This window comes from Varanus komodoensis, unplaced genomic scaffold (assembly GCF_004798865.1).
Source record: "Varanus komodoensis strain SLA01 unplaced genomic scaffold, ASM479886v1 scaffold6_1, whole genome shotgun sequence".
NCBI lineage: Eukaryota > Metazoa > Chordata > Lepidosauria > Squamata > Varanidae > Varanus > Varanus komodoensis.
Genome location: NW_025336345.1, coordinates 3040317 through 3065924, shown reverse-complemented (window position 1 = coordinate 3065924; position 25608 = coordinate 3040317). Strand labels below are relative to the sequence as shown.

At 44.4% G+C, this 25608-nt stretch overlaps 1 protein-coding gene across 1 annotated transcript in view; it reads left to right on the top strand.

Annotated features, from left to right (window-relative positions):
* The window catches only part of ADAM19 (ADAM metallopeptidase domain 19), a 66660-nt gene that overhangs the window by 30360 nt on the left and 10692 nt on the right, over positions 1-25608 (top strand). The window contains exons 6-19 of the mRNA XM_044451007.1: positions 3028-3223; positions 4325-4390; positions 7136-7207; positions 7823-7989; positions 9094-9178; positions 11411-11550; positions 12821-12998; positions 14784-14873; positions 17505-17700; positions 20066-20174; positions 21810-22011; positions 22653-22730; positions 24374-24482; positions 24756-24900. Of these exons, the coding sequence (XP_044306942.1) occupies positions 3028-3223; positions 4325-4390; positions 7136-7207; positions 7823-7989; positions 9094-9178; positions 11411-11550; positions 12821-12998; positions 14784-14873; positions 17505-17700; positions 20066-20174; positions 21810-22011; positions 22653-22730; positions 24374-24482; positions 24756-24900 (1833 nt within the window). The remainder of the gene's footprint in view (positions 1-3027; positions 3224-4324; positions 4391-7135; positions 7208-7822; positions 7990-9093; positions 9179-11410; positions 11551-12820; positions 12999-14783; positions 14874-17504; positions 17701-20065; positions 20175-21809; positions 22012-22652; positions 22731-24373; positions 24483-24755; positions 24901-25608) is intronic.

The following is a 25608-nucleotide window of genomic DNA, read 5'->3' as shown; positions in this document are numbered from 1 at the left end:
TTTTGGCCTCGATCAGGACGAACTTGCATCCTCATACAGGGTTGGCTCTAGGTTGCTGAGGGTGCACCGCTCATGCTGCTACCACCTTCTTGCTGCCTTTGTCATCCATTCTCTGGCTCCTCCTCCTGTTTTTCCTCATTTCCAGCACTTGCCTGTTTGACTGGCAGAGCCAGGAAGCATGGAGGTTGTAGCATTTGCTTCTGCTCCTCCTTGCAGCCACCATGGCCTGGGCCAGAGGGAGAGGCAGGAGAACAAGCAGGTTGCTATGATGAAGGCTGAAGCAAGCCTGGGGCTTCTGTCAGTTGAGCCTGCAGGAGCGTGTGGCTCCTTGGCTTGGCATCCGAGCCATGCCTGCCCTTGACACCAGTCCTGTCCTCGTAACCAAAAAACTGCCTCTCTCTTTTATTTAGACAAAACCACAAGCTGTAATCAAATTCTATCAGGCTCCAGACAAGGGGACCCAACCCCTGATTTTGGTTGAGGCGATGCAGTGGCTTAGCAAGTGAATAGCCCTCTAAAATTCATCAGTATTTTTAGACATCTGTCAGGCAATCTCTCACATAAAGCTCTGTCTTTATTTCACACTTCTCATGCCTCTAAAAATTGCTAGAGAGTCTATTTTAGAAAACAGGGAGGCCTCATATAGCTGCAATTCAGATTTCTCAGTTTCCTGAAAATCAACAGCCCAGTTCTCCTATATTTGCAACACACTCATCTTGCGCAATTTCTCTTTGCCAATATTTTGACATAAGCCTCTGGAAGCAATCTGGTGGGCATCTTACAAAGAGGTCTGTGTAGTCAAGCTTTCAGAGAATCCTAATTTGTTATTGAAAATGCAGATAAGTGTCTGAGTCAAGGAAGAGTTTGGGCTTTTAAGGGCAGCTGTCCAAACAATCATGGAAGACTTCATCATAATGGTGCTCAGTTTGCTTGAAGTTGGACCGCCCTGGTAGCTTAGAGAATCTTATTCCAGTAATGACCTCTAAACTGGAATAGAACTTGCAGCATCTATAAAATTTGGACAGCTTGCCCAGACTATAGCACTCCAAGAATCACCATAATGTTTCCTGTATGTTTTAATCATTTTCCTTTACCCTTCTCCTTAATAATTCTGTTTAACATAATATATAGCATTTTCTTTCCTTATAATTTATTCCACAAAGCAAAATAAGCTAATTGCCAAGAGGATTAAATTCAAATATATGTCAAACTCATCACCTCATTCCCTTGCTTATTTCAAAGATTAATGTACAGTTAATATTTTCCTGCCAAATTTTTACATCTTGATATCATTTGAATTCTTTCCTGGCTTCCAGGGTTAACAGTTTGATTAATTCTGATCTAGGAAGACTGCAAGCTGGAAAAAACAGTTTGGGAACTTCCTCTTACTAGGAATGAAATTAAACAACAAAACCATTTTTACCAGAATCATGTAAAACGTACTCATAAAAGCATTTTGACTTTTCTTTTTTTAAAGAGAGTGGTTTTCAACCCTACTATTTTTGGGGGTCCTTTCCATATTGGTACTTGTCTGCCAAAGAATCTCCTTGAGCACTGGCAGTGGCCATGGCGGTAACAGCGGGAAAGCACTGGTGGAGAAGCAGTGCAGGTTCTAGTGAGGCCTGAGTGGATGCCAACCCACCAGTCTTGCCCATCCCTGCTCTGCAAGGAGGATGCTGTTGCATGTAAAACTTCTGTGCAAGACAGAACATCAATAGTGCTTCATTACGCCAATAAATAATTGGAATTAATCATGCACTGCTCCATCTTACTGTTCCTTGCATTGGTTTGTCTTGTTACAGTAGCTGAAGTGGTTGTCAGTAGTGTATTTTAAACACATTTTAGCATATGTGCACAATCATGGTATTTTAATATATTGAGCAATATCACAAAAACCAGGAGAATGGCTTCTGGTTTGCATGGAAGTCTTTCTGCAGACATTCATCCTGTATGCACAGATGCCCCTAACACAGCAACTTCAGGGGCAGAGCTACTTGATGAGGCCCCATCCTCTTTTAGGATCAAGTAAGTGGGGGCTATGATGGATGGAGATGATGGTATTATGTAGGGTATTAGCTTCAAAGCTGGGACTTCTATGCACATTCTCTCTCCCTGCCCACTTGTGAGCTAGTGATTCCTCTCCCATGATAGGAAGTTGGTTGATCCTGCGGGCTGCCCATCCTTTAGGCTGTGGACCATCACTGACAGGCCTGTGACCTCTTCCCTTGAGGAAGAACACCATCCACTGACAGCCAGATGAATATACTAAAACAGAAGTTTCTCAAAACCTGGGGTCACTTCCCCACTTCCATAACAAATTTCCCCACCTGGGAAAAATACTTAGTTTCCAAATAGCATCTTTCTTAAGGGAGCAAATGCAGTATATCCACAAAACTCTGTTGTATCTGATCCTTAGTCCTTTCCCTGGTATTAGACCTTCACCCAATACCCAAAATGTTTAAAAAGAAGGCTAAATTGTTCAGCTGTGTCATAGCATTGTTTTTTTGTCTTTGCAAGGAGAAAGTTGTGTTTTAGTCCTAAAAATGTGCATTGGATCACTGTTATGGCTACAGTTTCCACGGCACTAACTGTAAAGAAGGCATGAAATCTTATTCATACCCAATACAGAGACATCTGCATCTTAGGCATGAAGCCAAGTCCAGCTTGCCTGGGGTTCCATTATGGCCTTTTGGGGTACCCTGTATGGCCGCAACTCCCTCTGCTGGCCTCATACCTTTCCATAGACCACTCACCATTTGATGGCTTTCTGGTTTCCATGCAGGTTTTTTTTTTTAATTGAAAAGTTCCATTGTAAAGTCTCCTTTAAAATTTAGTCAATGGCAGTAAAATATACAAAAAGTGAAGCTGGTATTGGTTCATGTTCAGATAACTTGTCATGTGCCTATATGCATGTCTCATTGGAAGTTAGCCCAACAAGTGGTTACAGAATTCCAGCCATAATTTAATATTTGAATAATCACATGTTATGCATTTTATACCCTCTTTCTTGTTGACATTGTTTTTCAGTGGCCTTATAGTTCTAAGCAACAACCTCAGTTATATCCTGGAGCCTCGTCCTGACAGTCAGGAGCAGCACTTCATCTACAGGTCTGAACATCTCAAGTTTCCCAGGGCTACCTGTGGAAACCTACACTTGCGGTCAAATACTGTGGATTTGCATACTGAGTTGACAGACCAAGCTGAGCCTGGTCATCACTTCAGGGTTAGTACTTCTAAATGACACCATTATATCCTATAAGAGCTCTCTCCTGTATTGTAGCAAGGTGACACTCATGCATTATCTTAGCAAGCCTTACAACTAATCTGTAACTTATGGTGGTTTAGTACCTCACATTATATATGGGTGTCTGCAGCCAAAAAATGGTGCCTTTCATAAGGTTGCCCAGTGAATTAATCTCTTCACTAGGTTGTTTGTTGTTATCCTGTGCCATCAAGTCATCTCCAACTTATGGTGAACCTATGATTGAGTACCCTCCAGAATACCATATCCTGCTCAGCTCTTGCAAATTCAAGGCTCTGACTTCCTTCATTGAGTTGATCCATCTCATATTGGGTCTTCCTTGTCTCTTTGGCCTTCCATTTCCCCCAGCATTATACTCTTCACCATACCAGCTCTTTTTTCCTCATTGCTGATTTATTTTAATATTCTTCTGAGGCTGAAACAGAAAGGTTTGTCAACCTGTTGACCAACATTTAAGCCACCAGGTAAAGGATCCATAAGGTACAGATGTTTTTGAGTTGTTTTACAGAGTCACACAAACCATCTTTGAACACTGCATTCAGAACTGGTGTGCCTGAATGACACAGTCATTCAAACTTTCCTTAAAATTAGGAAGACCAGACACATTGTCTAATGTGCTGACTTTATGAAAACTTCAAAAATGCAGTTTTAAAGTATAGGCCTTTGGAAAGACAGTCACAAGAGAAAAGCCCAGTAATTTTTTTTGATGGATTCATAAATACATTGACAACTGAATATGAATGCGTGTGATCCAGAACTGCTGAGTATGTGTTTTACTTGAGAAGTGTGAGAATGAGGCTAAGTTGAGGAAGAGAAATCATGCATGAACCTAGGAAAATGATATAGTTAGAAACACATGTTGCTACACATCTCCCATCAACACGCACTGTAAGGGACTACCCATGTTATATAAATAAGGGAACTTTTTTACCTTAAAACCACCATGTGGACAATGCCTTTTTGTAACTTACACAATGGATGCTTTTTAAAGAATGTATAATTTAGACTTTAAGAAGCTTTATAAACCAGTTGAACAAACATATTTCTGTGCTTCTGCCCTAGATGAAGAGGGATGATCAACATTCTATGAAATATGTGGAACTTTTACTAGTGGCTGATTTTGCAGAGGTAAGAGAAATAGGTGTTTATACCAGCTCAAAAGCAAGTTTAGGACTGATTAAAGTCCAGTGTCAAACTATACATATATCACACAGGAGATCAGTGACTAAACCTTCCAGTGACTGATTTTTACTTAAAAGTAGCTGTCCCAGTATCCTGTAGTTCCATTTTTTTCTCCAGTACCACTAATATTAACTCAGGCAGTGTTGTTGGCTTTTGATTTGAAAAACAGCATAGAAAGAGAGAGGTTAAGTCCCCCTGACTTGCAGTTCAATTTGCAATTGCACATGGCTGCTTTTCTGTAAAACTCAAAAATCCAGTTCCCATCACCTAGAGAAGGTGCTGCTTAGCTCCTACCTCTCTGTGTGCAAATCCAACCTAACGATGTTCCCCGGTTCATTTCTGCAAATATAAGTCTCCATTCTTGTTCATTTAGGTTCCTAAACGATTACTGAAACATTTAGTAAAGGATGAAATTGTGGTTGAGACCACTCACTTATTTCATGTAGCCCTTGCAAGCAATTGACAGAGACAGAAAAAACATCCTGTCTGAATGTGCCTAAAATCTGTTTCTAATCAGCAACCTGGAACTTGCTGGGTCCATGTCTTGTTAACCACTCCCAGGGGCATGAGGTCATGCCTGCTTTGATTTTAATGGCTTTTTTTCCTGGCACACTCTCCTTCAAAGACGTGGCGGCTGCTTGTATACTTTATCCGCACGAACATGATCTTCTCAGTGGATCTTTATATGGCTTGTTTCATCCCCTTCTAATGTTCAATGATGTGAAGTGCAGCACCAGCTCTCATTCGTTCTAAGAAAGCTAGAGCAGAAATATCACTGCATTTCCCTCTTCCTAAGAAGCTGTGCAAAAGGGGTGAGGCAAGTGCAGCTGATACTGGGCTTTCTAATGTTTGTTCGCCCTTACTCCTTTACTAGATGCACAAGATGTACACATTTGTTTAGGGGCCTCATAGAGAAATGGTCAATCTTGTTTTTCCAGACTCATCCTAAGGAAAAAAAATAAAAGCACGTTGTCGCTGAAGGTGATGATGATGATGATGATGTTTTAAAGAGCACACAAACCCACTAATGTACAGAGGGGGAACCTGTGGCCCTCCTCCTGCTGATGGACACACTCCCATCATCCCCAGCCAGTATGGTCAATGGTCAGGTGATGGGAGTTGTACTCAGCATCTGGAAGGTCAACAAGTCCCCACTTCCTGCACTGACACTGACTTGCCCCAAGCAATATATGTTCAGTTAGCAGGCACTCCATTCATACTGCTAGTAGAAGATAAACTTTTAAGCAAGGTTGCAGAGCTAAGGGCCAAATTCTATACTGAAGAAACTCTCGAGAGCACATTCAGGTGGTGGACAGGGCCAAAGATCAGCAGGACAGGACAAAGAGACCAAAGGGCCAGCATATGGTAGCTTAACTGAAGCCTGAGAGAGGCATGTCGGCCTTTAAGAATGGGGAGAACATGCAAAAGCTGGAAACGACCACAGAGTAGGTGCTTGTGGGAGCCCAGCCTGAGGTTTGCACCCCCGTTGTAAAAGATAAACAAAGCACACATTTTCTTCTGAAGAATCGGCAAAGCAGATGCAGCATCTGCCCTTGCAATAGTCATGAATTATGGCCAGCTCAGTGAGTTACTGCAGTTGCTATGCAAACATCTGGACAGGATGAGTTGCTGTGAGGCTAGTATGGGGTGGAGGAACCAGCTGAGCACGAGGGAGAGGGATTTAAAGCCTTGGTGTCTATAAAACATGTTGTGAGCCCCCAGACGATCCAAATAACCTCTGACCAAACCGTCCACATTCCATGTTCAGAGTAATGTCCCAACTGTGTTGTGCAATGCAGAATGGGGATGTGGCCCTGCTGAGGGGAATAATCTGCTGCAGGAGTTTGAGACGAAGCGTTCTGTGGTCTGCTAGGCTCGGAGCTGCTTTTGACATCTGTGGTGCTGTTGCACAGTAAACACTTTCTGTCTGTACACTTCCCGCTGTACCCTCTTAATGCCTGCACAGCTTGTCCATTTGTAAATAAAGCAGTCACTGTGGAGAGATCTTAGATTTTTAGCATTCTGAATTAACAACAACAACAAACCTGACCATAGGAAGGCTATACTTTCTACCCTCTAGAAAGTAGATTTTCTAGATTTGGTGTACTATATTTTCTAACTCTTGAAGCAGCCTATACAAGAGAGGCAGTGTTGCATAGTGGTGAGAGTGCTAGATCTGCATGCAGCCACGAAGCTCACTGGGTGAATCTGGGCCAGTCACTGACTCTCAGCCTGACCTACTTTGCAGGGTTGCTGCTGTGAGGGTAACATGGGGATGAGGATAGAGATTATGTAAGCTGATTGGGTCCCTTACAGGACAGAGTCAGAAAATAAATGTATTGAACAAAAGAAAGTGACAAAATGTAACCAGAGTAAGAATATCATGGAATATAAATAGGTAGCAAAATGCATCAAGCTTTGTTTATTCTGCTTTATGATTTAAGCATGAGCTGGAGGAGCAGTGGCCATGGAGAAAGATTTGCTGAGTGGCATTATTAAGCCAAAACTTTGACTTAACTGGGTTCATGGGATAAACTGAAACACATGCATGGTTCAAATCCCAGTAGGTGGCCAGCAACCATGGGCAGCTCCCCAGAGGCAGATTCACAAGGGAGCCACAAACAGATTCCCGCAGGAGCACATTTCGCAGCAGCTGTCGTTTGCAGAATTGTTTTTCTCCTTTTCTTTCAGTTTCGGAAGCACAACTCTGATCTTCAAGCAACCAAGCATAAGTTAGTGGAGGCAGCCAATTATGTAGATAAGGTGAGACCAGCCATATAAGCTTTACAAGAAAAATGTAAAAGCTGAGAGTCTAAGTAAATGTTACATTTCCTTCTAGAGGAAAAAGGGCTGAGGGCATTGTACCCCCTCCTCACCCTCAAGTCACTTTCTCCTTGTGGATTTCCTGATGCTTCAAAAGACACACCTGCATGTGAGAGAGCCACTGGGAAATTGTTGGCAGCAAAGGAATGGGAGGCAGGCTGTGATCACCACTGTCCCTGTTGTCGGGGCAAGCATGAGCTATGTTGCCCAAGTGTGGGTTTATGCTAGCTCAAAAGCTTCAGGGGTCGAGGTGGAACACAGCAAGGAGTGCTTAAGCTCTGCCTCACATCACCACTCTTGCTCAGGCTACTGTTCCAAATACAAGAGGTGTTGTGGACCAGTTGCAGGTACTTACAAGTAATGCCCAATTTATCCACAAGAATCCGGAAGAACTCGGTTAAAACAGGGTTATAGGGCACCTTTAGCATTTTGCTAAAAGGTTGTGTCAATTTCTTTCCCATGGCAAACAGGGTAAGGCAGCAAGTGATGCAATAGAATTAGCTGGAGTCAGAGTCAGTTGATTAACTGCAGTGCATCTTTCCTTCAACTTCTCAGTTTTACAAATCCCTGAACATACGAGTTGCTCTTGTTGGAATTGAGGTCTGGAATGACCACAATAAGTGTGAGATCTCTGAGAACCCATATTCTACCCTGTGGTCTTTTCTTTCTTGGAGGCGCAAACTGCTAATGTATAAAAAGCACGACAACGCTCAGCTGATAACGTGAGTTCTTATAAAATAGCATTGCCCATTTCTCCGGGTTTCTAGTGACAAGAAGTGAATCAGTGCTATTATTTGTGTAGGTGTTGCTACTTATGCTTTGAATGTCTCAGCAGAGAGGATTCTGCCATGACTCAGAAATGTGAAACACATTTTTAAACAAATATTCATCAGCACACTTGTAGCAAGTCATTTGTAGTTGATACTACTTGCTCTTTGTTTGTGATTTATTATGATTGCAAATGTTACACTTCTACTTGCTATACCATTCACAGTCACTCAGTGTATTATTGATGTATTCCCTTGATTTGCTGAATGTATATTTTCCAAAAGCATCTGTATATTTTTGGGAAGGATATCTAGTTCCTAAAGGGTTGTTTATCATTGCATCTTTCAGTACATTTAACAGAGAGAAAGTGTTGGGAAATGACAGGGCTGAAGCTATTTACTGTTTTTGTTTGACCATGTAAGCATACACACACGCACATATGTATATAGAGAGTGATTTGTCTGTTGGACAAATGCTTTTTGTAGGTTTCAAAATCATGCAGACCATTGCAATTGCAAGCGCATAATTTCTATCATTTTAAATAAAAATCAGTGCAAATTTATTTATTTATTAAAACATTTTTATGCCGCCCCCTTCGCCGAAGCCTTGGGGCGGCTTACAACAATTCTACTTGGAAGACACCCACAGTAACTTTCATGCCCTGCTACCCTCTTCTATAGGGTTTGCAACTGTAGGAGAAGATAGAAATCATGGGCTGTATTTGTAGATTTGTTTTTAAAACATAATGGTGTGCATAGATCAGGGTGGAGTGCCTCTTTTAGCCCAAGGGCCAAATTTCACTTTGGAAAAGCTCTCAGGGGCTGCATTCTTGTGTGTGTGGGCGGGGGGCAGGCAAAAGATGAGAGGCACAATTCCCAGTCCAGACAAGTTTCTGATTTGGTCATGGGTAGACCCAGCTTTGGCCCCTGGGCCAGAGGTATCCCACCTCTGTCATAGGCAGACATAAAAAGTTCTGGTTTCTGTGAATTGTTTAATGTTCAGCACTTCATAATTTAACTCTCATCTACAATTTCATTCTCTCTCCTAATGTGATTAAGTGGGATGTCTTTCCATGGTACTACTATTGGTTTGGCCCCTTTGATGGCCATGTGTTCTGTCTATCAGTCTGGAGGAGTGAATATGGTAAGTGATTTTAATATGAGAGCATAACTTGTGCTCAAGACGCATTGACTTTGGTTTGCATAACCTAACCCACTCTGAGTAAATCTAGACCACTTCATTAACAATTTGTTCTTGCTTTTGATATTTGCTTTTGTATTTAGTTGGTCTTGTGCAAGTATGGAAGTGTGCACTAACCATGCAACAGGTACCAACCATGGATATTGACTCAGGGAGGCTGCATATTCTCCTATTTTTTACTTTGTGAGTTATTGAATGCTATCAAAAGGTGAACTGTCGGAGGAAAGCAAAGATGTGAGGGAACCTTACTCATGAAAGGGAGTGACAAGTAGATCTCCCTCTTTGCAGTGTGCTCCTCTGGTTTTTGGTTGTCCTGCATATTTTCTTCCCTGTCCTAAGACTTAAAGTGCTCAGAAAGATAGAACGGTGCAAGCCACACTGCTTACAGGAGCTGTCAACACCCAGGCTTCTTTTAAAAACAGGGGTTTTGATAGGGCTAACTGGGGGAAGGGGGTGTTGACAAGAACATATACACAATCCTTATTTTTAAATCCCATTTTAAAAGGAATTCTGAATTTTGACAGATCTCAAAATGCTTTGCTTCCTTAAATGGAATGTCTTGTACTTCCCACTTTCCTGAGCCCCAGGAGTCTAAAGAAAGTGTGAAAAACAACTATGGATATAGGCTAAAAAATTGGGCATATGGTCTGCAAATTCACTCTTACATTTTTAGTAGAATATGGTGCCTAAAAATAGCATAGCACATGTCTGTGATTATTTTCTAAAATAATCATAATGAAAAAATGTTGATGAGGAAGAAAATGCAGTAGTGACCAAATCTGCATTTGCCAAATGAAGGTGAAGTGGCTGTTCCAGGTTGCAACTAAGTCTGCAAAAGCAATGTCAGAATGGATCAGGATCCATTGTCCGCCAGCTTCAACCAGTCACCTGCTGCAGCCAACAATTAGTATAGTTGTTAGAACATTTAGAACATGGGTCCTCAAACTACGGCCTGTGGGGCAGATACAGCCCGCCATACCCATTTATTCGGCCCAGCTCAGAGGTTTTGGACTCACTGCACCCATGCTCACACGGACTCGCTTGGAAAAAACGATCTCCGTGCAAGCATGCCAGCATCTCACTGTGTGCACATGCCGCTGCCTCACCGTGTGCCCCCTTACCCTCTCACCTGCGCCCCCTGCCAGCACTGCCTTGCCAGCCCACGCCCACTGCCAGCACCTTTCAACTGGCCCCCTGTTGAAAAAGTTTGAGGACCCCGATGTAGAAGGTCACTTGCAACTAATTTTGGAGTCACATTTAGATGGAAGGAGACCGTATCCCAAACTCCTGTGAGCTTCATGGATTAGGATTCTTAGGCCCATAGACTAGAGCTGCTATCTTATGTAACAGATTAAGCCTCATTGAACATAGTGGAAATTACTTCTGAGTAAACATGCGTAAGAATGGACTACAAGCTTAGAACATTTAATCTGATAATAGCTTTCTTTCTGCATACATTATACAATTGGAGAGAAGGGCAAAAGTCCATGGAAGGTTCCAGTGTTTGCAGAAATCATACCTACATCTAACCTTCTGGTTACCTGAAGGATTGTCTTCTTTCCTATGTACATGCCTGAACCCTAAGATCAGAGGCCTGCTTTCTGGTAGCTCCACTGAATGAGGTGAGGCAGGTAGCAACTAAAGAGAGCGCCTTTTCAGTGGTGGCATCTCAGTTGTGTAATGACCTCCTCAGAGAGGCTCACCTTGTGCTTGCATTGTGATCTGTTCAGTGCCAGATGAAGAGCATTTATTTTTCTAGGTTTTTTAGTCCTGCAGTTTTAAAAATTATACTACTGAATGTTTAGATCTTTGCACTGCTGCTGGTTTTTAATCTTGGTTACTACTTTTGTTTCATTCTGTTTTAAATGCATGACTTTTATGTTATATTTTTATGTTATGTTATTATAATAATAATAATATAATATATGCTTATACTGTTACATTACTGTAATCCTATATTTTATGCTTTTAAGCTTTGTCTTATAAAGCATCCAGAGGTTTGGCCCGTGGGTAGTATATTAATGTAATTAGTTAATGAATACTGGATCATCATGCTGCCCCTTCCGATTGATGAGCCCATCTGTCTCCTGAGCGGGACACACAGAAATACACATTTCCATTCACACTTTGCTGCATGTTGTCCTGACTCTCCCCCTTGATTCTGTGTCTGGACAGGATCACTCTGAGAATGCCATCGGAGTTGCTGCCACGATGGCCCATGAGATGGGACATAATTTTGGCATGAGCCACGACGCAGCCGGCTGCTGCACTGCCAGTCCGAACGATGGAGGGTGCATCATGGCAGCGGCAACAGGGTGAGTCCTTGAAAGCCCTCTATGGTCATGTTGCTTCATTTACAGATGTCTTGCAGAAAGGCGTGATCTGAATGACAGCTTCATGTGTGAGCAATGTGGATGCACCCACCAACGGGTACTCTCAAAGATCCGAAGAGTCACACAGTCCCATGCTTAAAACTCATAAGAAAAAGGAAACCAACCCAATTAGATATTCAACCCAGGAAGAAGTATAGTCTTAACCAAAACAACAACAACAACATATCCAAGGGATCCTCTTTTATTCAACACACAAATAATATTTTCATAGAAAAAAAAGGAACTATTGGTTTTTGGCAATTGTTGGTGGTAGGGTATTTCCACCATCGCATCTGGTCTATGTGGTTGTTCAATAATTCCATTCCATCCATTTCTGCATTCATCTAGATTGCTATAAAAACCCATGTGAAAATTCATGTTTAAATATCTTATATATTTATAAATCACATGCTTTTAGAGTACTTTTAATGTCTAAATTTTTTAGTATTTTTTATTTATTTTATATTATTAATGTTAATTTTATATTGTTATTTTTATATTGTATTGTATTTTATTGTGTTGTAAGCTGCCCCGAGGCTTCGGCAAGGGGCGGCATAGAAATGTTCTAATAATAATAATGATGATGATGATGATGTATTTTTGAGTATTTTTCTCACATACTATGCATTTCTACATACATTTTCTCTCAAAGTATGTCTTTCTTTTCTTTGTTTTATCATACAGAATACAAGTTAGCAGGGTGGCTCCAAATACATTATTCTATCACGGTACTGCTTGCAAAATAGGACTTTCATGTTCTCTCTTTCCCGCTGTCATCCATTGTGTGTCCCCCCCAAATCTGCTTTGGAGGTTCCCCAATCTAGATCCAGCCTTGCATTCATTTTTTGAGCTGAGAATTGCATCACGCTTTTTGGAGACTGCAAAATCTGAAGGATACCTGCTTTTTCACCCACATGTTAGCCTGGGAGGCTAACCAATCAGATTGGTTTGTTTCAAAATGCAGACTGAAGGGGATCCTGGCCCTGCAGATCATGGATGGGCCTGGCCAGGCATCAGCTGAGGTTCCACGCCTCAGCATGGCCCACTGATAGGAGTCCCTTGCAATTGCTTCTTCCCCTCACCATTGCAACCTGCTTGCTCAGCATTTCAGGGTATCTTGGCCAAAGGCCATGAGAAACCTGGAACTGGAACTAGGCATCCTTCATCACTGATCTAGTCGAATGACGTGTGCGTTTGCCCTGCTTGTTTACAGGGACCCATTTCCCAGGGTTTTCAACAAGTGCAATCGGAAGGAGCTGGACCGCTACTTGCAATCTGGTGGAGGGATGTGCCTTTATAATATGCCAGATACCAAGACCTTATATGGAGGACAGAGATGCGGAAATGGTTATCTCGAAGAAGGAGAAGAGTGTGACTGTGGGGAAGTAGAGGTAACTTGACTTTGCTCCATAAACATTGTGGTCAAGGAATTGCTCATAAGACCTATTGATATACTTACTACAAGTTTTGCTGTAATTAAAATTAAAATGTAGATTGCAGAAGAAGAAAATGAAATTCTGTCTGCTTCAGGAGCTCTGGATTATGTCTTTGGCCTCTGCTTTAAGTTACTTTTTCTTCAGTGTTTTGCTTGCCATTTCTTTAATTTTTTAAATAGAAAGCTAAGACTTTCTTAGGGCACAGTCCATGGATGGCTGAAAGGATACTCAGTGCTGTGGATCTCTTTCTATCTAAATGTGTATAGGATTGTGCCCTTAATCAAAATTCATCCTCCCTGAGGATGTTGAGATTAAGCCATGCCACTTTACACAAGGGACTGGATTTGTCCATATTTTAAGTTTTCTTGTCCTATGGCTAACTGAATGAACGATATGTTATATGAGAACAAAAGAAACCAGAATGTGGGAAGCCCTCTTATACCAGATCAGAACATTTATCCACCCAGTCCAGTATTCTCTGTGCCCACCTTCCCCAGCCTGATTTCCTCCAGAGGTGTTAGATGATGACTTCTTGCTGGTTGGGAATTAAGGGAATAGTTTTCCAACACATCTGGAGGAAGACTGGTTTGTGCTGTGGGTTTGAGTGGAAGTCCTTATCCTCTGCTGCCAGATCCGTTCAACTGGAAGTGCTGGAGGCTAAACCTGGAACCTTCTGTGTGCACAGCAGGTGCTCCCTTTCAGAACTACAGGGCACCTCACCTCATAACTCTCCACCATTGAAAATGGATCTGGGTTGATCATTTCTTCTGACCAGCAGAACCCTTCCAGAACTAACACTTCAGAAGTCTCCCATATGAGGTTAAGACAGAGTGTTTTAATGTTCAATTTACTTCAGGATATCATAGGTTCTTATCTAAGAGAGAAGAGCATGAGTGGGCTCTCTGGTACTTGCCTTCTCCCTTTCCACCAAATCTGATTTCTTGGTGTTATTTTGGTCCCACTAGAACAGGGGTACAGAACCCTAGGCCCATGGACCAAACCAACCCTTCAATCCTCTGCGGGTCCCCATAAGGCCAGGACTCCTTCCCTTGACCTTACCCCTCTTCTCTCAGCCACCCATCATTTGATGCTATCCTGTCTTTTGTGCCCCTCCCCATTCTAAAAGGTTGAAATTATTTCCTAAGGCTTAGTCACTGCTTGATGCTCCATCAGGCTGGCATCATTGGTATTTTGGCCTGCCTGTTTTGCCTTCAGCCTTGTCTACCCCTGGACTGGCTTCCAAGAGCATTTCCAAAATGGAATTTGGGCCCTCTGCCGGGAGAGGTTCCACACCCCTGCACTAGGGTGGATTTTGGATGCACGGTCCTCGTACACACCAACTGTAGCACAGTAGCCACAGGACACTGCGACTCAAGGGGAAAAACAGAGTACCTAAATTGCCCCAAGGCGACCTGGTCCGTGCAGTTCTCCCAACATAGAGCTACAGATCCTGCTGTATGAGGGGCCCAGCTCTGAAATGACTGCGTTGGTCCTGATTTACCTGAGAAGTGCTGCGGCTGGATCGCAGTGGTAACAAGCAGGAACACTGCCGTGGCAGCACTGCAACGAGAGGAGAGTGTGCCTGGGGTGTGCTCCAAACTCTTCGTTACTCTTGAGTTGTGCAGCCGCAGTCTTATAGCCCACCCTCAACGGCAGCCAGGTGCTTTCTGGGGGTTTTTGCCTTCAAACATCGGCCCTGTAAACACAGCATGTGTCTGGTCTCTCCCGTCTCTCCCTCAGGAATGTAATAATCCCTGCTGCAATGCTGCTAATTGCTCTCTGAAGCCTGGCGCCGAATGCGCTCATGGGACGTGCTGCCACCGATGCAAGGTAGCGTGAACTGGTTTCTCTCTCGCTAATGCAAGGAAGAAAGGGGCAGTGGAAGAGAAGCAGAGGTGCGGGCATTCCACCCCGCTCAACCCAGAGCCCGTTTGGGTGTGAGATTCTGTGGGTCCGGGAGTGGATCTGCGGGTATGTTTGGAAATGGAAGCATAGAAGTAGTCAAGCTTAAATGAAGGAACGCGTGTGCAGATCTGTCCACTGTAAACCAGAGCATATGCATCAAAACGCCCGGGCTGCCTTGCAGGATTATGCAGGGTGCAGCAGGAGCGCCCAGAAAAAGAGTGAGCCTCTCTTGCACATCTGCCTTTCCTCCAGGGCAGCCTGGCTTGCTACAGATGCAGGCACCATTCACAGGTGTGAAAGAAGGGAAATGTACTTAAAGAGGATCTCGATTACTTGAATATTGTAGTATTATGGTAGGATAGCATGGAATCATGTTAAGGCCTGAAATGCATGTTAGGCCTCAAAGAAATGGGGGCTCTGTTGAGATGGAGCTGCTGGAAGTGATGATGGTTGTAGAATCACTTGGAAGGAGAAGTAAGTAAATTGCAAAATTATCAGGCAATTCCACAAGATAGAAACTTAGTTATCAATCTGAAACAGCCCCTTCCCTGTGCTGTGACTTACTTCTGCTTTTGTATTTTTCAGTTCTGTGTGTGTCCATGTACTCACCCAGCCTGTTTATGCTTGAAAGACTGTCCCTAACCACACGTTTTGAGACCTTCAGGTGTTGTTGTATCTGCTTAGGCAGGACTAGGGACCTTCGGCCATGATGCACGCACACCAGCTGCTTGGGCTCAGACTGGTGCCACCCTCTGATCATGGGAGTCAGCAAATGCAAGCAGAAAGTGTGTCGTTCAAAGCCTCACTGGGATTAGAGCTCAGCCTCCCTGCTTGACTGCGTTACCAGTTTATTAGCATCTCCTTTCCTGTGCTGCGCCTCAGTGCTTGGAAGAACAAAACATGAGCCAGGGAGCTCAGAGCATTTCTCCAGGGGGCTTAAGCTGTCTTGCCTCTTGGCTCCTAGTCTTCTGTTCTGCTCTATATTGCACACTTGAATTGCTTTCCCAATCAACCAGCTGATCAAACCTCACGGGCTGGGGGGTTATATATACGGGTGAGGGATGTCTAAGGCTCACTTTACATCTCAGCTTTCCCAGGAAAATGTGGTTAAAATAGTCTTGGTATGCTAACTTCTCCATGCTCCTCCCTGGAGCTCAGCTGTCATGAGGACAGGATGCTCAGTGGCCACTTAAAAATGCTGTGCATGTGGGCTCAACTACGCTTTACACAAGGGAGTCGGCATTTTACACACTACGCCAGCCTGTTCTTGACATGCCACATCTTAATCCACATGGCGGCGGCGGCATGCAGCTGTCTGGATATAGGCTCGATGCCAACATACACAGCAGTGTCAAGCATGGCTGGTAAGAATCCTCAGCACCGCGAGAATCAGTCGTGTTCTTGACATTTGCCTATCTGCAGACTTTGTGAAGATCTTGTGGACCCACCACCTTTTCCTTCTGCTGTGCTGAACTTGGCCAGGGCTCTGGGTCAACATCAGCTGCACATATCCGCTTGAACAAGTGGGGATGGCCTGGTGCTGGCCAGCAGCTCAGTGGAAGGAAAGGATGTTGGCTGCGATTCTGGAGCCAGGGACTTTGAACGTGCTGCTGAGGGTTTAACTAATGCCAGCAGTACATAGCACCCTTTGTACAGATATAGAAAAGAGCTGCGCCTTGCCCTGCCCATTTAATGCACCAGCTTGTTTGGGAAGCTCTCCAATATCTTGGGTCAAGGCCTTGACTAATCCTACTGCCTGCATGAGATCTTTCAGAAATCTCTTTCAGAGATGTCAAGGATGGCACTTGAGACCTCACTCCAGTACAAACCATGTGCTCATCATTGAGTTATGGGGGTCCCCATAGAAGATATCAGGTCATGGACAATGAGTAGTGAAGGCAGAGGATGAGATGCTCAGGCAGTGCTGGCAGAGCACCTGGAGTAGTTTAGAAAATGCTTCAGGAGAAGCTTTGCTGTAGCAATGCTGTGAGAAACAACTTAAAAGGGGAAGAACTTGACAAACAGAGATGGGAGAGGGACTATTTCAGGTAGAGCTGGGACCAAAGTGTGACACATGTTTGGCAATGGTGCAAAATTCTTTCCATTTTGATGCTGCTTTGGGGATTATGTTGAATGAAGGTAAAGGTTTGCCCATGTAGATTGCAGGGAACTGATGATCCAATTGATTGGAATCAGTTATGACCAGTCCAGGAAGCATTGCTGTTGGCTTTCTGGGCCTCTGTTCTGGTGTCACTTAGTCAAATTGGATTGGCTTGGTGCCACCAAAATGTCACCCTGTTCATTGCACAATCCTTTACTTGCTGGGATAGTTGAGGAAAAAGAAAGAAGCACAAGCCTGGAAAAACAGGGCTCAAGCCAGAACACGAACCTGCTGGTTGCCAGATGTGCACACTTGAGTCCCACTCTGAAAAGGCTGTTTGCATTTATTGGTTTCTTGCACATTAATTACAAACAGTGCTCAGCTAAGTTCTGCCCAGAAGTAATACTTCATCGATTTGTCTGCTCGTTATTAATGTATGGCTTATTATTCTTCAGCTGGTTTCACCAGGAACTCTTTGCCGGGAACAAGCTAGACCGTGTGACCTGCCAGAATATTGCACAGGCAAATCACCGTTCTGCCCAGCAAACTTCTACCAACTGGATGGCACTCCGTGTGAAGATGGGAGAGCCTACTGTTACAGTGGAATGTGCCTCACGTACGAACAGCAGTGCTTGCAGCTGTGGGGCCGTGGTAAGGAGAACCATTTTCTGAGCAGGGAATGTGACCAGACAAGGGCCCCTGGCATCATGGGGCCCAAGGGAGTGGAGGAGCAGTTTGTTTGTGTCCTGAGCTTGTGGGGACTGGTGATGGTGAAGGGGAAGGGATGGGACATGGACGTGACTCTCCATCCACTGAGGCTGCTATGATCAGATGCAACAGAGGACAGGACTTGTGTGTTGAACTAGTTGAGTAGAAGAAGGACTTTTGAATGGAGAAGCTGGAAATATCACTACGCTGCAGAACAGAGAAAAATGACATCTGCTGAAATGGCATCTAATTTTCTCAGGCTGGCTGGCTTCACACAATACAGCAAACCATGGTGGTTTTCACCATCATTAACCTGACATGTTGTCCAAACTCAGCTGTGGTATTTCACCATGGTAAGTTTGATCATTAGAAGCCATGTTAAGAAATGATGGTTTGTTCTATGGTTTCCCTGTACCACCATAGTTGGTTGTGTTGTCTGAATCCAGGATTGCGATTTCTGTAGTCATGGTATGCAATTACCACAGTTCCCTGGAAAAAGCAGCAGTTGCAGATGCTGCACCAGCCATCCAACCCCTATTTGTAGACCAATGAGGAAGAGGCAGGTGACATAGGCAGGGAGCAGTACAGCTTGGGATTTAATTTCAGGCATGTGTTGTGAGCTAGGTGTTCCCTCCCCAGCAAGACAGACTCTCCAGCACTTCTTGTAAGTGTCTTCATTCTACGTAGAAGTCTCTAAGCATACACAAGTCTCTGAGCGTACCCAAAGTGAGATGTTGAACCCTCTGTGCCCCCATTTACCCAAAGCTTTGCTTATGAACACAAAGGAGAGGCACTGAGGACCCGGGCGTGCCTGCGTTCTGCACACTGAGCCCCTAATTGGGCCAGCCTGCAGCTGTGACAACAGGCCCACGGGTCCACCTCCTCAGGAGGCTGGCATTCTCCATCTGAGAGACTACCTAGTTCCAAATCTTCTCCCTCCGGTTGTGTTTGCCCTTCTTCTCCCTCATTCCCACAGGCAGGGGAACTGGTCCCCATGGCTGTCCTTGAACTACTTTCATCCAGAGCAGGCTCAGACTGTTACTGTGGGATTGGGACTGCAGGTGCAGGCCTGGCCGTTACAACAACAGTTCCGTTATCAGAGTGTGAGCTCTGAGCCCCATCTGGGCCAGCCAACTCCTCATCATCCTCAGACTCTGAACTATCACTCCCACCAAAACAGTCAGCTTCTTGTGCATGCCTGGGAATTGTACAACAGCATGGTTGTTGTTAGGATGCATGGAAACAGTGAAGGACTGCGTAAGGAGGATAGAAACCACAATAATGTAGAGACTACTTGATCTGTTGGTGGAGCATGGTAAAAAAGTGAACCTGGGTAACCACTTGGGGTTGCTTGTTACTTTGTTTGAACCCAGTCCCTGTGGGTTAAAAGCCCTGCTTTTTACTGCTCTTGTTCCCCTTACTGAGTCCATGGCTCTCATTTTGGTAGATTGCCAACCAAATGGAAACTCAATGAGAAAAATCATTATGGTCATTCCACTAGTTTGGTTCCTTGATGAATGTCTATTTGTCTAAAATTGAATCCCCAGCCAGGCCTCGAAACATTATGAAATTGCATTAAAACACTGTTTTAACAGACAATATACTCCAGGTCCCAGGCAGTTGTCTCCTTTCATTTGCAAATAAGTGAGGAATCACTCTTGAGTTTTATCTTCACTGCCATGAAGTCTAGAAAAACTTTTTAAAAACTAGCACAGCATTCTTGCAAGTTAATCACAAATTTCTATGCCAAGACAAGTTGCCTGGTCAACAGTACCTGGCCCACATGACAGATCCTTTGCCGTTCTGGGTGCATCAGGGCCTTGCCTGTCGTACTAGGCTTTGCCGCAGCAAGAGTGCCATTCAGTGCTGGCCCACCATTGGGCAGAGGGCAGCTGTGGCCTCAGGCAGCTGATTGATCCTCTGTGCCCTTGGCCAATCTTCTCTGTCAGGAGGACAGCGCTGTGTATGTCATATGGCCTGACCTGGGCCCCATAGAGTAGACTCGTGCCTCCAGCATGCTGGTGGATGCTGTCCCATTTTGAGCATTGAACTGAAATTCGGTTAACATTGATTCCTTGTGACAGGCTGGTGAAGCTCTGCATGCGGAACGGATGGTGGTGGGCAGGGTCCATCTTGCCCAGGCACAAGAATGCTTTGGGCTGGCCCTCAGGAAGTTGATGGTGTCAGTGCGAGGTGTGATGGGTGTGTGTGTGCGTGCGGGGAGGGGAGAGGAGGGGAGGGGAGGGGATAGATTTGGGCAAGCTTCCCTTTTCCACGTGTACCAAGCACACAACTCTCTTCCATACAGGAGCAAGGCCAGCACCTGACCTCTGCTTTGAGAAGGTTAATGCTGCTGGAGATCCCTATGGGAATTGTGGGAAGGACATCAATGGCCAATACAGGAAGTGCAACACCAGGTAGGAAGGAAGCCAACTGCATTGTATGGAAAGGGGAAACTGCTTTGCTCTCACAAGTGAAAGGCTGGAAATGTGCTTGGTCCAACACTGTACCCAGTTACTCATTTGAACCTTGTTTGTGCCTGACCTTGGTTCCTTGGCAATGCTGTGGGGCTTTATAAAGTGCTGGGCTGGGACTTGGGGGATCTGATTCTAGTATGCACTTGGACATGAAGCTCACTGGGACCTTTGGGCCAGTCACTCACTCTCAGCCCAGCCGACCCCACAGGGCTGGTGTGAGGTTAAAATGGGGAGAATTGTACAAGCCACCTTTGGTTCCTTGAAAGGGAAGAGAAGGCAGGATACTATGCAATAAAAACATAAAACATTAAATGTTCAGGGACCTGGGCTAGGAAGGAGAAATCTGTCCTTCCTCCTGGTTTGTTGCTTTCCAGAATATCCCTTAGCAGATCTTGGTGGGTTTGCAGTTCATACCTGAGAAGCAGAGCAGATTAAGTGCTCTTCCTGCTGTGTGAAAGGGCAAGTGGGAGTTCCCGTTTATGAGCGGTTTTGTTCCCTGGAATGGAGCCCCTTCCCAGACAGCCCCTGATGATGGATTGCAACAGAAGTGTTAGTGAGGAGGACCCAGCAGGCCTGTGTATTTACTCATGAAAAATTCTGCAAAATGCACTTTCCCTCAAGGAAGACTGAAAGCGTAATGCTGATCAGTGACTCATTCTAGAGTGGTCCCAAGACAGAGCTGGAGGAAAACTGATGGAATCCAACTCCTTAGTTGCAGCTGATGCTCAGAAGACTAGATATGATCTAAGTGCATTTTAAAATCCTGTGCTTGCAATTGGCTTCATCTTTTCCTTAAAACAAAACAAAACTGCAAGGAACGTCTTTCAGCCAAATCAGGAATGCAGCAGAGGGAAGAGCATTAGCCCTTTCTTCCTTCACAAATCTCCCCTTGAAGTTTTATGATGTATCTTTAAAAACGATTGGAGCAAATAGCATTTTTGGCACACAATATTCCGTAGGCAAACAGCACAAGAGGAAAGGGTCAAATCCACTCAGAGGAGGACAAACACACAGGTCCTTTTTGAAAAGCAAACATGTGGCCAATTTCAAGCATGGAGTAAAAAAAGCACCCTTCAAGTCGCATTCAGTCTGACCCCGCCACAGAGCTCACCTGCAACTGCCTCTTCTCTGAGATGCAAAGAGCCTGTATCAGCGAGGACATCAAAATCAGCACCTAGAATTATTGCCAGAAAGTCCTGGCTGGAGCACACAGAGCAGGAATGGGGGATGGCTGTTGTTAGACTGCAGCACCCAGCATCCTTCACCCTCAGCTATGCTGGCTAGGGTTGATGGGAGCTGTAGTCCAGCCCCGCTTGAAGGGCTGCATGCTCCCCATGTGCTGTTGGAAAACTGCCCCGTCACCACGCCCTGCATGCATCATCTCTTCTGTGCAGCCGTAGCCCCATCATGAAGGAAGCAAGCATGGATTCTGGCTCCCAGCGCCTGATCACATCAACAGTTCCGAGTCGCAGCCCCTCGGAGTTCTCATGCTGTAGGACAGCTCTTGCAACGTGAGAAAGCCGCAAGCTTAACCCGCATGTTTAGACTCACATCCACTCCCCCTTCTCTTTGCAGAGATGCCAAGTGTGGCAAGATCCAGTGCCAAAGCACTGCTTCCAAGCCTTTGGAGTCCAATGCCGTGCCCATTGACACAACGATCACAATAAGCGGAAGGCAGATCCACTGTCGTGGCACTCACGTGTACCGGAACGAAGACGAGGGGGATATGCTAGACCCCGGCCTTGTGATGGCAGGAACCAAGTGTGGCGAGAGTCATGTAAGCACAGCTCTTGCCTCTTTCCCCCATTTATGCTTTCAAGAGATCTCTCTGTGCCTTTTTCAAAGTGGGCAAGTGCCACACAGTTTTGGGAGGTTCTATATGGCTTTGAGCATCAAAAAAGCCAATGGAACTTGCGTTACAATGACAAGAGGGTTGTGTGTTAGAAAGGTGCTTTTTACCTGAGAGGAAGCCCAGCCCCTGTCCCTGTGCTGCTCTTTGGCAGAGGGAGAATTCCCAGTACTGCAGAGTCTGAGGTTGGCTTTGGAATTCTCTCTCCCATTCCCATATCAGAGGTTGGATGCGTTGCTGCTGAACAGTGAAGGAGGGCACATTCTTGTTCAGCACAATGCCAGCAAAACAGGAAAGCCTCTCCACAGAAGCACCTGTCACTCCCTGCCACCACTGATGGATTTCTCTAGTCATAATTATGCTGACCTGGGCACCTGCCCAGAGCATCAGGATTGCCCATGGTGGCTGGGATTTGCCACAGATGTTGAGTCTTTGCAGGCAGTGCTGATGCCGGGACACACAGCTCTGAGCAGCTCCCAGCCTGGGCATTTACTGGGCAATGAGTACTTCACAATATTTCCTTTCCCATTCATGTGTGCTCTCCTGAATACTTCTCCTGCCTCCTGCAGGTTTGCTTTGAGGGGCACTGTCGGAACACCTCCTTTCTGAATAATGGAGACTGCGGAAAGAAGTGCCACAGCCAAGGCGTGGGTATCTTATCAGACACTGTGGTGTGCGTGTGTCTGCATGAGAGCTGTATGTATGTTCACACACACACACACACACACACACACACACACAGAGAGAGAGAGAGAGAGAGAGAGAGAGAGAGAGAGAGAGAGAGAGAGAGAGAGAATGCATAGATAAACTGGACAAGTAAATCCAGAAAGGAAGATTATGTGTTGTCAAAGAAATGCTCAGAGTTAGAATTGCTTCCAGTTCAATTGCATCTACACAGGAAGAGGGTTTCCAACATCAATTAAAAATCAGTTCTGGTTTAATATGGTTTGTTCAAGGATTAATGTAAACCCTTCATTGCCCAAAATATATAAATGTTTATATTGGCAACATGAAGATTTGATATAGATAATAGGTGCAAGATGGAAAGGTATTTTCTTGAATAATGTGTGAAGATCCTCTTAAAGTTAACACAGATGTCTGCCAGAGCAATCTTAACATCCATACTGAGCTTGCTGGAAGGGGTTAGGATTAACCATCCGCTGGTAGAAAAGACCTCCTAACTCCACTGCTGACATAACTGTACAACCAGTGATGGGTGATAGCCAATGAGAACCTCCAGAGAAGAGCATTCTGAGGGTGTGGTGGAGGTGGCTTTAGATCCACCAAGTTTGAAAAGTTCTCTCTTTTCTTGAACTACCTCGGGATTTGGTTCTTCACCTACACTAGCTTGGAGCTGATACAGGAATTTTCCATCCCCGCATCATAAGCAACTGGATAGATTTTTAAAAACAGTAACATACCACTAAGGTTCTTTTTCATATTTCCTGCACACACACACCTCTTCTGCAGCACCAATTCCACTTTGGATTGCATGGTTTTATGCCATAAATGTTTTGATGCATGTACTTTCCATGCTTCATGATGAAAGAGGGAAGATGGGAGGATTAAAGACAGGGGAAACAACACCAAATGTACAGTTAATTTAGGTTTTGTTGCTCTAACCCTTCTGGGCTGGATTTTAGACTAAAATTGAAAAGCTATCAGATCTTCCACTGGACTTTGTTAACAAATCTGTTAAAGGCATTTGGACTCTGAGGTTCTTGTCACATTGATGTCCTCCAAGTGTTACTTGGAGTTCACCTCCCAGTCAAAAATAAATGTTGAATTTGGGGATGTGTTAGGCATAGAAGGGAAGACCTGAGTGTTGTACAGATCTTGAAAACCAAATGTTGGATGATCTGGCTTTTCTTCAGCTGTGGTAGCTGCCTCTGGGAAGAAGATACCCCCATCTGTTGTGGCTAGACAATGTTTCAGAGAATCTCTGCTGGGAGGTTAAAAATAGTAGGGAGTTATCTTGGTCCCACTTGAGGAATTTACATACACTTCAGGGGTGGAAGGGTAGAAATGTATCCCTTGGAACTCTGATGATAGAAATGGCAAGAATGTTCAAACACTGCATTTCTTGGAGAGACTGTTGGTATGAGCACTAATAATCAGGGGAACTTACTTCATATAGATGGAGGTTTTTTTAGGAAGGTTGCACTCCAACAGATGCTGTAGAAGATGCAAATGCTTCTTATTGATCAAAACCTCTGTGTTGTAGATGATCATGGTGCTTTTGGTAACCAGGAAACACTGATGTTAAATTCCTTGATTATTGTCTCTACAGGTTTGCAACAACAACCAGAACTGCCACTGTTTCAGTGGATGGGCACCTCCATTTTGCAATAAACCTGGCAATGGAGGAAGCCTGGACAGTGGCCCCATGCCTCCAGAAAGTGAGTTTGACATACTATTTGTGGAAATTAAGGAAACTTTAATTGCGGGAGGTCATCATGGCAGGGGAATAGGGGGACCAGGTGCAATAGCATTTTCCCTCGACTACACAGAGTTGTGACATGATTTATATATTGGAATTTCCTTTTCCCCTCAGCTATTAAAAATGCAGGAGCCCTGTCCCCTGGTTGTTTGCATCTGGTCTCCATAGATGGGGAAGAATTATGGGAAAGAAGAGCGCTGATAATATTGTTGCATTGTTTTTTCCTTGCCAGGTTCTGTTCCAATCATAGTAGGAGTCTCGGTTTCCATCCTGCTTTTGACTGCAGTTGCAACTGCTATTTGCTGCTATAAATGGAGATCTAGGCTTGTGCCCCTAAAGCAGAAGATCATTATGCCAAAGAAGACCCAGAAGTTCAGGTGGATATTTATAGTGCGATGTTAATGACTTTCCATTCCTGAAGCTAAACAGGGCTTGGACTAGCAACTTTCTAGACATGGCTCTCATTCCCTGCTCACCTTTGCTTACTTAACATGTGCTTTATGCAACATTGTAGTTCTCCAGTTTTGCCTCTGTTTTTTAAAAGCAGTTTCCTACGAGAGGGGTTCTGGAGGAGGGAAATCTGGTACCTTTTGTTATCGCAAAACAAATTGCAAGGCCTCACCAGACTGCTTGTGTTATCCTGCTACATCACAGTGCCACCTAGTGGTTATGCAGCAGAAAATGGGGAAGGAAAACAAGAGCACTAACTGAGCTTAATTATTATTATTCAACAACATTGGAAATAGAAACAGCAAGTTCATCTTTTTAAAATCTCAGGATGCTAAGGTACCTGTGATCCCCATGCAGGCCACTCAAGTTTCTCCAAGGAAAGGCAGCATACATATACAGACAAATAAATTTCTGTAACTAGATGGATTTAGTCATTGAAAAAGAAAGAGCACATAACTAATTCCTTTACCTTGTGTAAAAATTCCAGTTACTCTCTTAGACTTATCAGGACTGCTGAGCCCAAAAGCGAGCCTGGATAAAAGTCCAGATAAGCCCATGACTATGCAGCATAATTGGCTAGTATCTTGGCCTCTTATACGTATCTTATTCACAAGTGTGATATATCTGCTTCTTAT